At 44.2% G+C, this 14,918-nt stretch overlaps 1 protein-coding gene across 1 annotated transcript in view; it reads left to right on the top strand.

Annotated features, from left to right (window-relative positions):
- The first annotated feature begins 5,521 nt into the window (after window positions 1–5,521).
- Window positions 5,522–14,918, top strand: part of LOC143785017 (integrin alpha-M-like) — a 47,298-nt gene continuing 37,901 nt past the window's right edge. Inside the window, exons 1-4 of the mRNA XM_077273663.1 lie at window positions 5,522–6,103; window positions 6,202–6,305; window positions 6,453–6,523; window positions 11,280–11,394. Of these exons, the coding sequence (XP_077129778.1) occupies window positions 5,946–6,103; window positions 6,202–6,305; window positions 6,453–6,523; window positions 11,280–11,394 (448 nt within the window). The 5' untranslated portion in view covers window positions 5,522–5,945. The remainder of the gene's footprint in view (window positions 6,104–6,201; window positions 6,306–6,452; window positions 6,524–11,279; window positions 11,395–14,918) is intronic.

Here is a 14,918-nt window from a genome sequence, read left to right as displayed (position 1 = left end):
GAGGCCAGCATCTATCCCAGAAACTAGGGAGTGAGGAGGGTGTGAGGCCAGCATCTATCCCAGAAACTAGGGAGTGAGGCGGGTGTGAGGCCGGCATCTATCCCAGAAACTAGGGAGTTAGGCGGGTGTGAGGTTGGCATCTATCCCAGAAACTAGGGAGTGAGGCAGGTGTGAGGCCGGCATCTATCCCAGAAACTAGGGAGTTAGGCGGGTGTGAGGTTGGCATCTATCCCAGAAACTAGGGAGTGAGACGGGTGTGAGGCCGGCATCTATCCCAGAAACTAGGGAGTTAGGTGGCTGTGAGGTTGGCATCTATCCCAGAAACTAGGGAGTGAGGCGGGTGTGAGGCCGGCATACATCCCAGAAACTAGGGAGTGAGGCGGGTGTGAGGCCGGCATATATACCAGAAACTAGGGAGTGAGGCGGGTGTGAGGCCGGCATCTATCCCAGAAACTAGGGAGTGAGGTGGGTGTGAGGCCGGCATCTATCCCAGAAACTAGGGAGTGAGGTGGGTGTGAGGCCGGCATCTATCCCAGAAACTAGGGAGTGAGGTGGGTGTGAGGCCGGCATATATACCAGAAACTAGGGAGTGAGGCGGGTGTGAGGCCGGCATCTATCCCAGAAACTAGGGAGTGAGGTGGGTGTGAGGCCGGCATCTATCCCAGAAACTAGGGAGTGAGGCGGGTGTGAGGCCGGCATCTATCCCAGAAACTAGGGAGTGAGGTGGGTGTGAGGCCGGCATCTATCCCAGAAACTAGGGAGTGAGGCGGGTGTGAGGCCGGCATCTATCCCAGAAACTAGGGAGTGAGGTGGGTGTGAGGCCGGCATATATACCAGAAACTAGGGAGTTAGGCGGGTGTGAGGCCGGCATCTATCCCAGAAACTAGGGAGTGAGGCGGGTGTCTGGACACCAGATAAGATGTTTGGGTTACTTGGGGTATCTTGAGATATATCTATATGCTGGGTAGTGTGCAATGAGGGGAGGAAGTTTTTGATGGCCAAGTATTACACATATCAGTATGGCCATCTGGGATGCACCCTACATATAAAACACCCCCTACTATGTGAGGTATCGTATATTTAGTAAGGGCATGTGTGCAATAACCTATTAAACTAGCCACTATTTAGCTAGCTATCTTTTGGAGGGTACACCTATTGGCAATTGTGCAATATCTGCTATCACCCAGAGATCTATGGGTAGGGTGTGCAGTTTATATCAAGACGGTACCTTTGGTAGGTTAATACATTTGGGTTGGTTAACCATGTTCACCTAATTACCCCTAATACCTACCTTGACAGTTTTCCCTAAACCGTCCCACCTAGGTTTCCCCCCCCCCTCCCCCTATTTGTTCTCTGTTTCCCCTCTCCCTAGGTTCATCATCTCATTGTCCGGGCTGGCATATGGGAGAGGTTAAGCTGATAGGGCTATTGAGGGAAAGTCGACGAGACCGGGGGCGCCAATTGCGTGATTATTCAGGGGTGTCAACCTCCGCATGCTAGGCAGGGACAGTACTTATAGGGACTGTAAGGGTTATTAATTAGGCTATTAGAAACTAGGGAGTGAGGTGGGTGTGAGGCCGGCATCTATCCCAGAAACTAGGGAGTGAGGCGGGTGTGAGGCCGGCATCTATCCCAGAAACTAGGGAGTGAGGCGGGTGTGAGGCCGGCATCTATCCCAGAAACTAGGGAGTGAGGCGGGTGTGAGGCCGGCATATATACCAGAAACTAGGGAGTGAGGCCGGTGTGAGGCCGGCATCTATCCCAGAAACTAGGGAGTGAGGTGGGTGTGAGGCCGGCATCTATCCCAGAAACTAGGGAGTGAGGTGGGTGTGAGGCCGGCATATATACCAGAAACTAGGGAGTGAGGCGGATGTGAGGCCGGCATCTATCCCAGAAACTAGGGAGTGAGGTGGGTGTGAGGCCGGCATCTATCCCAGAAACTAGGGAGTGAGGTGGGTGTGAGGCCGGCATCTATCCCAGAAACTAGGGAGTGAGGCGGGTGTGAGGCCGGCATATATACCAGAAACTAGGGAGTGAGGCCGGTGTGAGGCCGGCATCTATCCCAGAAACTAGGGAGTGAGGTGGGTGTGAGGCCGGCATCTATCCCAGAAACTAGGGAGTGAGGCGGGTGTGAGGCCGGCATATATACCAGAAACTAGGGAGTGAGGCCGGTGTGAGGCCGGCATCTATCCCAGAAACTAGGGAGTGAGGTGGGTGTGAGGCCGGCATCTATCCCAGAAACTAGGGAGTTAGGCGGGTGTGAGGCCGGCATCTATCCCAGAACCTAGGGAGTGAGGCGGGTGTGAGGCCGGCATCTATCCCAGAACCTAGGGAGTGAGGTGGGTGTGAGGCCGGCATCTATCCCAGAAACTAGGGAGTGAGGTGGGTGTGAGGCCGGCATCTATCCCAGAAACTAGGGAGTGAGGTGGGTGTGAGGCCGGCATCTATCCCAGAAACTAGGGAGTGAGGCGGGTGTGAGGCCGGCATATATACCAGAAACTAGGGAGTGAGGCCGGTGTGAGGCCGGCATCTATCCCAGAAACTAGGGAGTGAGGTGGGTGTGAGGCCGGCATCTATCCCAGAAACTAGGGAGTGAGGCGGGTGTGAGGCCGGCATATATACCAGAAACTAGGGAGTGAGGCCGGTGTGAGGCCGGCATCTATCCCAGAAACTAGGGAGTGAGGTGGGTGTGAGGCCGGCATCTATCCCAGAAACTAGGGAGGGCGGCATCTATCTCAGAAACTAGGGAGTTAGGCGGGTGTGAGGCCGGCATCTATCCCAGAACCTAGGGAGTGAGGCGGGTGTGAGGCCAGCATCTATCCCAGAAACTAGGGAGTGAGGCGGGTGTGAGGCCGGCATCTATCCCAGAAACTAGGGAGTGAGGCGGGTGTGAGGCCGGCATCTATCCCAGAAACTAGGGAGTGAGGCGGGTGTGAGGCCGGCATCTATCCCAGAAACTAGGGAGTGAGGCGGGTGTGAGGCCGGCATATATACCAGAAACTAGGGAGTGAGGCGGGTGTGAGGCCGGCATCTATCCCAGAAACTAGGGAGTGAGGCGGGTGTGAGGCCGGCATATATACCAGAAACTAGGGAGTGAGGCGGGTGTGAGGCCGGCATATATACCAGAAACTAGGGAGTGAGGCGGGTGTGAGGCCGGCATCTATCCCAGAAACTAGGGAGTGAGGCGGGTGTGAGGCCGGCATCTATCCCAGAAACTAGGGAGTGAGGCATATGTGAGGCTAGGACCTGTCCTAGAAGTTAGCAGGTGCAGCAGATGTGAAGCCAGGACCTGACTCGGAAACTAGTGGGTGTGAGATCAGCACCTGACCCAGAAATGAGCAGATACAGTGGGTGTGACGCCAGGACCTGTCCCAGAAACGAGCGAGAGCAGCAGGTGTGAGGCCAAGACCAGTCCCAATATTAAACACAATATTGCCCACTACTTATTCAAACATTATGGTTTGGAGCTAGAACTCAACTTTAGCACAAACTTTCGATCAAAATCGGACTAGAGTATAATCCAATGTATTACATTTTATTAATAATCACATAAATAAATTCCTTTAAACAATGAGTTTCAGAAGCTGCCCAGCTACCCAAAAAGGAGCGCACTGGCTAGGTGAATAATTATATAAAGTGCAATGTGCAAAATTAAATAAACATTCATGGTGCAAAAAGCGCAGATTACCGTACTAAAAATCTCCTTCAATTATCACAGAAAAGATCTTATCCATCGATCTATGAATACAAGGTTCTTAGTTCACATTTTGTTGACAGTGCACAAGCCATTGCCTCATTGTTCTGTCAGTTCACAAGTGCACACGTCGTTATGGTGGACCCCCAAACAAAAACCAGCTGACATTGGGTCCGATTGACCAGATGTGCGAAGGTGACGTTGATCTGTGACCGATGATATTAATAGAGGCCAGGTACTAATGTTATGTCCAGTGCAGAAGGGCAAAACTGTCCACCACAAGGACACACGCAAGTACTGGAATATAACAGGTGGTAAACAATATCAAAAGACACTTTTTCACCAGGGAATGAAAATTTCTCTAGCAATACTCCTCCGTCCACCAGTCTCCCTCCTGCAGCTGAGGTAGTGTGGACTCACGAGAGAGGGTCGGGGCCATTGTATAGATGACCTAGCGCCTGAACAAATTCCTCAACCATCCCCGGAGTCAGACAATAGAGAGATTGCCCATGCTTGGGGGTCACCCAGAAGAAGGGAAATTACAATTCCCATCCATTGCTCCTCGTTTCCTGAGGAGTGAGGACATAACTTAAAGTAAAGCTTAGAGGCCTCCCTGAAAACAACAAACTTATCACGCTCCTCGGAGAACCTGTCAGGCAAAGAGATCTTGGGCTCCACTAAGGATTGCTTGGGAGTTGCGGTCCCTAAACCAGACGTGTTTGGGTGCTGTAAAACAACAGTGATTAGCTCTGCCACCACCAGGCTGAGCCACTGCAGATGCCCTGTCAGAGCAGTCACTGGTTCTATAATAAATAAAAACCGGTTACTGCCAAAGTTAATGTCACGACTTGATTGTGGGATATCCCGGGGCCAGGGGATCCTTCCCTGTCCCTAACGCTAGGGACGCCCAGCTATCCCTGCTCCCCAGTTTACTTTGGATGTTGAAGATGCCGGGGCCACATATCTTACTGAGCTCCTGAATCAAATATGCCCTCACAAACAACAGAAGGGAACACCGGGGAGTGAAGGAAGGAAAAAACAAATAGGAGAGGATGAGGATACACACACAGATAAATCACCATGCAACAGTCTTTAGATAAATACACGAAACGCCTCCTCAACCAACTCTTCCTGCTGCTGAACCAGGCAGCCTGCAGCAAACAGCTGAGACCATCAAAGCAGCAAAGTTCCAGGAGCTTCAAGTCAACAGAATAACTCCTGCACTGCTAAAAGAAACCTGAACCTTTTAATATGAAGGTGAAGAGCTTCCAACCAGTGCAGGAGTAGGAGAAATCAGATGCTGCGGTCTTCTAGCTCCTCTCTGGCACGGTAAACTAGTGACGACTCCAGTGGATGACCAGGTAGTGGACATTACTCCAGTGGATGACCATTAAGAGGACATTTCTCCAGTTGATGACCAGTAAGTTGACATTACTCCAGTGGATGACCAGGTAGTGGACATTACTCCAGTGGATGACAAGTAAGTGGACATTAGTTCAGTGGATGACCAGTAAGTGGACATTACTCCAGTGGATGACCAGGAAGTGGACATTACTTCAGTGGATGAACAGGTAGTGGACATTACTCCAGTGGATGACCAGTAAGTGGACATTACTCCAGTTGATTACCAGGTAGTGGACATTACTCCGGTGGATGACCAGGTAGTGGACATTACTCCAGTGGATGACCAGGTAGTGGACATTACTCCAATGGATAACCGGTACGTGGACATTATTCCAGTGGATGACCAGTAAGTGGACATTACTCCAGTGGATGACCAGGGAGTGGACATTACTCCAGTGGATGACCAGGGAGTGGACATTACTTCAGTGGATGACCAGGAAGTGGATATTACTCCAGTGAATGACCAGGAAGTGGACATTACTTCGGTGGGTGACCAGGAAGTGGATATTACTCCAGAGGATGAACAGGAAGTGGACATTACTCTAGTGGATGATCAGGGAGTTGACATTACTTCAGTGGATGACCAGGAAGTGGATATTACTCTAGTGGATGGTCAGGGAGTTGACATTACTTCAGTGGATGACCAGGAAGTGGATATTACTCCAGTGGATGACCAGGAAGTGAACATTACTCCAGTGAATGACCAGGGAGTGGACATTATTCTAGTGGATGACCAAGTAGTAGACATTACTCCAGTGGATGACTAGTGAGTGGACATTACTCCAGTGGATGACCAGGGAGTGGACATTATTCTAGTGGAACGATTTGGGAGTGGACATCGTCGCTCATGCATTTATTTGTGGTATTATACTTACATCTTGGGTGTTTTTCATTGATTTCAGTCCTATCTTTGGCCACCACCATCTTTGTGGACATAGAACAGCCAGTCGTCTTCCAGAACAGTGACCCCAGCTTCGGACACCAGGTCATACAGCTGGAAAAATGGTGAGAGAATTATCTGCTGCATTCTCTAGAAGGTCCAGAAATGACAATCCATCCTGGGGGAGAGGGCATCTCATGACATGTCTGGTGTCTCATTACAGGGTGATCGTTAGTGCCCCCTGCTATCCAGAGTCAACAGATAAAACTGGTCAGTTATATCGCTGTGATCCAGAGTCCACGAGCTGCTTTCCAATCACGATCACTGGTAATAATGTGCCCACATTCCAACAAGTGAGAGATCTGATAATCGAGATGTAAAAATAAAGATCTGATACATTGCTGAATCCATGTAATGGAATACATATGTGTCCAGAATGATCCTATTCTCAGACCTGCCTGTGATCTGCTGCAGGATCTCCAGACGATGATCACATCTCTCTTGGGCTGTCTCTGTCCCGTCAGGAGAAACCTCTTCAGTTACTGGTCGGTGACTTGAGTATTTTACAGCTTTGTGCTCTGTATTTTATTTCTTATGTCCAGGTGCCATATTATTGGCTCTGTCTTTTTTACATGTCTTACCTTCATATTTTACATATCATCTTGTAGGATTCTTCGTCTTTATATGTCCTGTTTTATGTATCATGTTCTAGGTTTCTTCATTATTCCTTGTCCCATGTTTTATGTGTTATGTTGTAGGATCTTCTTCTTTATTCTTTGTCCCATGTTTTATGTGTTATGTTGTAGGATTCTTCTTCTTTATTCTTTGTCCCATGTTTTATGTGCCATGTTGTAGGATCTTCTTTATTCTTTGTCCTATGTTTTATGTTCCATGTTGTAGGATTCTTCTTCTTCATTCTTTGTCCTATGTTTTATGTGTTATGTTGTAGGATTCTTCTTCTTTATTCTTTGTCCTATGTTTTGTGTCCTATGTTGTAGGATCTTCTTCTTTATTCTTTGTTCTATATTTATGTGTTATGTTGTAGGATCTTCTTTATTCTTTGTCCTATGTTTTATGTGCCGTGTTGTAGGATCTTCTTCTTTATTCTTTGTCCTATGTTTTATGTCTTATGTTGTAGGATTCTTGTTTTTTATTCTTTGTCCCATGTTTTATGTGTTATGTTGTAGGATTCTTCTTCTTTATTCTTTGTCCTATGTTTATGTCATATGTTGTAGGATTCTTCTTCTTTATTCTTTGTCTCATGTTTTATGTGCCATGTTGTAGGATTATTCTTCTTTATTATTTGTCCTATGTTTTATGTGTTATGTTGTAGGATTAGGATTTATTCTTTTTTATTCTTTGTCCCATGTTATTATTATTATTATTATTATTCATTTATATAGCACCATTAATTCCATGGTGCTGTACACGAGAAAGGGGTTAAATACAGGGTTATAGATATTGATTACAGTAAACAGGTTTACAGAGACAGACTGGTACAGAGGGGAGAGGAATGTGCCATGTTGTAGGATCTTCTTTATTCTTTGTCCTATGTTTTATGTGCCATGTTGTAGGATCTTCTTTATTCTTTGTCCCATGTTTTATGTGTTATGTTGTAGGATCTTCTTTTTTATTCTTTGTCCTATGTTTTATGTGCCATGTTGTAAGATTCTTCTTCTTTATTCTTTGTCCTATGTTTCATGTTTTATGTTGTAGGATTCTTCTTCTTTATTCTTTGTCCTATGTTTTATGTGTTATGTTGTAGGATTCTTCTTCTTTATTCTTTGTCCCATGTTTTATGTGTTATGTTGTAGGATCTTCTTCTTTATTCTTTGTCCTATGTTTTATGTGCCATGTTGTAGGATCTTCTTCTTTATTCTTTGTCCCATGTTTTATGTGCCATGTTGAAGGATTCTTCTTTATTCTTTGTCCTATGTTTTATGTGCCATGTTGTAGGATTCTTCTTCTTTATTCTTTGTCCTATGTTTTATGTGTTATGTTGTAGGATCTTCTTTATTCTTTGTCCTATGTTTTATGTGCCATGTTGTAGGATCTTCTTCTTTATTCTTTGTCCTATGTTTTATGTGCCATGTTGTAGGATTCTTCTTCTTTATTCTTTGTCCTATGTTTTATGTGTTATGTTGTAGGATCTTCTTCTTTATTCTTTGTCCTATGTTTTATGTGCCATGTTGTAGGATCTTCTTCTTTATTCTTTGTCCTATGTTTTATGTGTTATGTTGTAGGATCTTCTTCTTTATTCTTTGTCCTATGTTTTATGTGCCATGTTGTAGGATTCTTCTTCTTTATTCTTTGTCCTATGTTTTATGTGTTATGTTGTAGGATCTTCTCCTTTATTCTTTGTCCCATGTTTTATGTGCCATGTTGTAGGATCTTCTTCTTTATTCTTTGTCCTATGTTTCATGTGTTATGTTGTAGGATCTTCTTCATTATACTTTGTCCTATGTTTTATGTGTTATGTTGTAGGATTCTTCTTCTTTATTCTTTGTCCTATGTTTTATGTGCCATGTTGTAGGATTCTTCTTCTTTATTCTTTGTCCTATGTTTTATGTGCCATGTTGTAGGATTCTTCTTCTTTATTCTTTGTCCTATGTTTTATGTGATATGTTGTAGGATCTTCTTCTTTATTCTTTGTCCCATGTTTTATGTGCCATGTTGTAGGATTCTTCTTTTTTATTCTTTGTCCTATGTTTTATGTGTTATGTTGTAGGATCTTCTCCTTTATTCTTTGTCCCATGTTTTATGTGCCATGTTGTAGGATTCTTCTTTTTTATTCTTTGTCCTATGTTTTATGTGTTATGTTGTAGGATCTTCTTCTTTATTCTTTGTCCTATGTTTTATGTGTTATGTTGTAGGATTCTTCTTTTTTATTCTTTGTCCTATGTTTTATGTGCCATGTTGTAGGATTCTTCTTCTTTATTCTTTGTCCTATGTTTTATGTGTTATGTTGTAGGATCTTCTCCTTTATTCTTTGTCCCATGTTTTATGTGCCATGTTGTAGGATCTTCTTCATTATACTTTGTCCTATGTTTTATGTGTTATGTTGTAGGATTCTTCTTCTTTATTCTTTGTCCCATGTTTTATGTGTTATGTTGTAGGATTCTTCTTCTTTATTCTTTGTCCTATGTTTTATGTGCCATGTTGTAGGATTCTTCTTCTTTATTCTTTGTCCTATGTTTTATGTGCCATGTTGTAGGATCTTCTTCTTTATTCTTTGTCCCATGTTTTATGTGCCATGTTGTAGGATTCTTCTTTTTTATTCTTTGTCCTATGTTTTATGTGTTATGTTGTAGGATCTTCTCCTTTATTCTTTGTCCTATGTTTTATGTGTTATGTTGTAGGATCTTCTTCTTTATTCTTTGTCCTATGTTTTATGTGCCATGTTGTAGGATCTTCTTCTTTATTCTTTGTCCTATGTTTTATGTCTTATGTTGTAGGATCTTCTTCTTTATTCTTTGTCCCATGTTTTATGTGCCATGTTGTAGGATTCTTCTTCTTTATTCTTTGTCCCATGTTTTATGTCTTATGTTGTAGGATCTTCTTCTTTATTCTTTGTCCCATGTTTTATGTGTTATGTTGTAGGATCTTCTTCTTTATTCTTTGTCCTATGTTTTATGTGTTATGTTGTAGGATCTTCTTCTTTATTCTTTGTCCTATGTTTTATGTGCCATGTTGTAGGATCTTCTTCATTATACTTTGTCCTATGTTTTATGTGTTATGTTGTAGGATTCTTCTTCTTTATTCTTTGTCCCATGTTTTATGTGTTATGTTGTAGGATTCTTCTTCTTTATTCTTTGTCCTATGTTTTATGTGCCATGTTGTAGGATTCTTCTTCTTTATTCTTTGTCCTATGTTTTATGTGCCATGTTGTAGGATTCTTCTTCTTTATTCTTTGTCCCATGTTTTATGTGCCATGTTGTAGGATTCTTCTTCTTTATTCTTTGTCCTATGTTTTATGTGCCATGTTGTAGGATCTTCTTCTTTATTCTTTGTCCTATGTTTTATGTGCCATGTTGTAGGATCTTCTTCTTTATTCTTTGTCCTATGTTTTATGTGTTATGTTGTAGGATCTTCTTCTTTATTCTTTGTCCTATGTTTTATGTGCCATGTTGTAGGATTCTTCTTCTTCATTCTTTGTCCCATGTTTTATGTGTTATGTTGTAGGATTCTTCTTCTTTATTCTTTGTCCTATGTTTTATGTGCCATGTTGTAGGATCTTCTTCTTTATTCTTTGTCCTATGTTTTATGTGCCATGTTGTAGGATCTTCTTCTTTATTCTTTGTCCTATGTTTCATGTGTTATGTTGTAGGATCTTCTTCTTTATTCTTTGTCCTATGTTTTATGTGCCATGTTGTAGGATCTTCTTCTTTATTCTTTGTCCTATGTTTTATGTGCCATGTTGTAGGATCTTCTTCTTTATTCTTTGTCCTATGTTTTATGTGTTATGTTGTAGGATCTTCTTCTTTATTCTTTGTCCTATGTTTTATGTGCCATGTTGTAGGATTCTTCTTCTTTATTCTTTGTCCCATGTTTTATGTGCCATGTTGTAGGATTCTTCTTCTTTATTCTTTGTCCTATGTTTTATGTGCCATGTTGTAGGATTCTTCTTCTTCATTCTTTGTCCCATGTTTTATGTGTTATGTTGTAGGATTCTTCTTCTTTATTCTTTGTCCTATGTTTTATGTGCCATGTTGTAGGATCTTCTTCTTTATTCTTTGTCCTATGTTTTATGTGCCATGTTGTAGGATCTTCTTCTTTATTCTTTGTCCTATGTTTCATGTGTTATGTTGTAGGATCTTCTTCTTTATTCTTTGTCCTATGTTTTATGTGCCATGTTGTAGGATCTTCTTCTTTATTCTTTGTCCTATGTTTTATGTGTTATGTTGTAGGATTCTTCTTCTTTATCCTTTGTCCTATGTTTTATGTGTTATGTTGTAGGATCTTCTTCATTATTCTTTGTCCTATGTTTCATGTGTTATGTTGTAGGATCTCCTTCTTTATTCTTTGTCCTATGTTTCATGTGTTATGTTGTAGGATCTTCTTCTTTATTCTTTGTCCTATGTTTTATGTGTTATGTTGTAGGATCTTCTTCTTTATTCTTTGTCCTATGTTTTATGTGCCATGTTGTAGGATCTTTTTCTTTATTCTATGTCATTGTTTATATGCTTTGTTATTGGATATTTCTTTTTTTTACGCTTGACTTCTTCTTTATTTACTTCTACGTTTCTTGTTCTTCATCCTATGTGGGTCCTACAATATAACTCTTCTGTTATTTTCTATGAGGCTTGTGGACCAACCCTGAGGAGAACCTGTGGAAATAATATGTATGTGAATGGCCGCTGTTACCTGCTGGATGGCAGTCTACAGGTGTTGAGAACTCTGCCCCCTTCCCTTCCAGGTATCTGCTCCTCAGAATGTGACTGCTCAGCAGACGCTCTTATACGTACAGCTCCTGCATGCCTCCTCTATGTCTTTTGGATTCATGGTAGTCCACTGGCTACCTCTGCTACCTTTCAGGGTTGATAATAATCTCCAATGTTTACATTTATGTAGAATCTTTATATTCTTTGTGCATTTCCATAATTTTCCAGGGTGCACTGGTTTTTACCAAACAATTTTAAAAAATAAGCTTAAATGGAGATTGGTTTTCTATAAACTTGACTATAACATTGCTGTGAAATGTGCACCATGACGGCAACCACTGATCTCTTGCTAAAAAGTCTCCACATAAGAAGAATTTGTGAGCCAAACTGAATCACTGTGTGGGGAAAGTATTACTCTAACCCGTGTAATATAGGAGAGGCCTCCATCCCGTGTAATCTAGGAGAGACCTCCATCCCGTGTAATATGGGAGAGGCCTCCATCCCGTGTAATATAGGAGAGGCCTCCATCCCGTGTAATATAGGAGAGACCTCCATCCTGTGTAATATAGGAGAGGCCTCCATGCCATGTAATATAGGAGAGGCCTCCATCCCGTATAATATAGGAGAGGCCTCCATCCTGTGTAATGTAGGAGAGGCTTCCATCCCGTGTAATATAGAAGAAGCCTCCATCCCGTGTAATATAGGAGAGGCCTCCATCCCGTGTAATATAGGAGAGGCCTCCATCCCGTGTAATATAGGAGAGGCCTCTATCCCGTGTAATATAGGAGAGGCCTCCATCCCGTGTAATATAGGAGAGGCCTCCATCCCGTGTAATATAGGAGAGGCCTCCATCCCATGTAATATAGGAGAGGCCTCCATCCCATGTAATATAAGAGAGGCCTCTATCCCGTGTAATATAGGAGAGGCCTCCATCCCGTGTAATATAGGAGAGGCCTCCATCCTGTGTAATATAGGAGAGGCCTCCATCCTAGTTAAATCTGGTGGTGAACTTTAATTTTTGCCTTGTTGAATGATCCCTGGAACTGTCAGTTTATTGGTGAACACGGATGAGACAAGCATTTTAATATCTCCGCCTTTTCTTTGTCTTCTGTAATTATCTTGTTATTATCATCCTTTATGGTGCCGATACCATCTGTTTTTTTCTTTTTGACATTGATGTATGCAAGGACACAGCATTTCTTCTTAATTATGCTGGAAGTAAATTGTGTAGGCCCAGAATCTTAAACTGTTGTCTGAAGTATTGACTTTTCTTGGAGGATGAATATTTACCTCTAAAATTTTTCTCCTACAGTTTATTTTCTGTTATCTTTGCAAAACAGTAATGCATGGCCACTGAACAATGATGTTTGCAGATATGTTGATTACATACATTGACCATGCTAGTGTAACACCCCAGGTTCCTGGTTGTTACAGTAGCATTGCTTTTTTCACGGGGAGAGTGATGTCATGCTTGGAAGCAAGGAAGGATCCATTTATCAGGTATTCACAAACATGCAACATGCTCTTACTCCAGGCAAGAAGGGGGAGCTCTGATCCAGCTTGTGGGTGGATCCCCTATATATATTCTGGCTGCAGGGAAAGTAGTCAGTCTGTCAGAGAGACAGAGCACAGTCAGCCTGTGAGAGAGACAGAGAGAGAGTCAGGAAGACTGAAGGGGCAGTGCAGCCATGTGAGGTGCTGCAGCTCCTGAAAAGGAGAGAGAAAAGGACAGAACAAGCTGTAGATAGCGTGAAGGAGGAAAAGGAGCAAAGGAAAGCTGAGAGCTGGAGAGGGAAGCTGCGACTGGGCTTCCTCCACGCTGAGCGCAAATACCGGTAGCCGGAAAATCGAGGTTGTGGGGGTAACTCTATGCACTCACGGCAGAAACTGGTGGACAGCAGATTTCAAGTTACCTGTCCACCATTAGCACCTGAGGACACAGTAGCAGATAGAGCCTGGGTCGTGATGGAGATCCTGTGAAAAGGCTCGAACTACCTGTCATAAGGGTAGTGTCCTACCAACAAGGGGGACAGAGAGAAAACGTGAGGACCTTGTGTGAGGTCTAAGGCAGCAAGGGACTACAACACCACGCTAGTAGGAAGGCTTCCAACCTCACCTGGTAAAGGGGATTCCAGATTCGCTTCCAAGCCGGCCGGACCTTGCCTGTACCTGTGATCCAGTACCCTGGACGGTGGCTGCCTGAATTTATCAGTAACCCAGGTAAAGAGACTGCAACCCTGTGTCCTCCATTTATTTTCCGGCATCACATCATCCTTGCCAACCACACTGGGATCCCTGGGGACCCAGCTTCACCTGTGGGAAGTCTTACCATCCCTGCTGCCATAACATCACCCCAGAGGACCCCTTTTAAGCAGCGTCGGTCACCCCTGACCAAGCACCACAGGTGGCGTCACAAACTTTTATTATTTCACAAACCCCTTTAAAGACATTTCCTTTAACATGGGCGCTCAGGGCCATGGACCGGGTAATCGCCGCTGTGACACATCTCTTTAAGTACCAGACCTGGTACTGAGTACCCCATGGCCCTGGCGGGCGTTCCAACTTGGCATCACGAACAGGATGGACCGAACCAGCAGACTTGGTCTTCTGCGCCTCAGAGACTGTGCTTTATTGAGAAATTAGTGAACTATTGAATTGCCACCATTGCTGTCCTATACGGTGCGCTGGGGGCGTGACATTGTGGGCAGCACTAGAAAAAGAGCGTGAAAAGTTATGGCCGCCCATTCTAAATACTTCTGCACCCTAAGGACAAACCAGTCAGCAAGTGAGATCCGCCTCCTGATCCTAAATGGCGGGAGAAAGAAGAAGAAGATGCTACGCCCACGCAGGAGAGAGAGCGGGAACCGGACCTAGGGACAGAGAAGAACCTGGATGACAAGATGGTGAGTGGCAAGGACCTGGAGCGTGGGGTGGAAGCCGAGGACTCCCCCAGCAACCAGGATGAAAGCCACAGTGAGCCGTCAACAGAGGTCCCGGAGTTCCTGAAAGCGAAAGTAGAAGAGCTCAGCTGCCAACTCCTGCAGATGCAGCTGAGCACCGTGACCAAATGGAAAGAGGCACTGAAGGTGAAGCTGCTGGAGCAGCGTCCTATTCGGTGGCCCCAGACTCCAGCGGAGGAGACGACCAACATTGGGACACAGCCACGAGCAGGTACTGTTGCCGACCCTGCCCCAGTAGCCGAGGAACTCCTAGTGGGTCCGTTAGATGCACTGCCAAGCTGTGAACCTGGCCGGGTTCAGACCCTTGGGGAATGGGACTGGGCCTCGGGCATAGAGGATCGCCTGGGGGCTCCGATTAAACCCGCCAATATACCGGGGGAAGTATATGCCGAGAGAACGTTATACCGCTGGAAGAAGCCTGGAACAGACCTAATCGGATTCCCAGGGATAGAACGAAAGGAAGGTGAAGAGATGGAAGTCCTCAGCTGGGAGGAATATCAGCAGCAGCTTGCCCATAAGTGGGAAGCGAAAGATAAAGAACGCCAGGCCAGGCGTAAAGCATTTGATGAGAGGGATCTGCAAGCCAAGGCCCAGACCTG

Source organism: Ranitomeya variabilis, chromosome 7 (assembly GCF_051348905.1).
Source record: "Ranitomeya variabilis isolate aRanVar5 chromosome 7, aRanVar5.hap1, whole genome shotgun sequence".
Classification (NCBI taxonomy): Eukaryota; Metazoa; Chordata; class Amphibia; order Anura; family Dendrobatidae; genus Ranitomeya; species Ranitomeya variabilis.
This window is presented reverse-complemented; position numbering and strand designations above follow the sequence as displayed.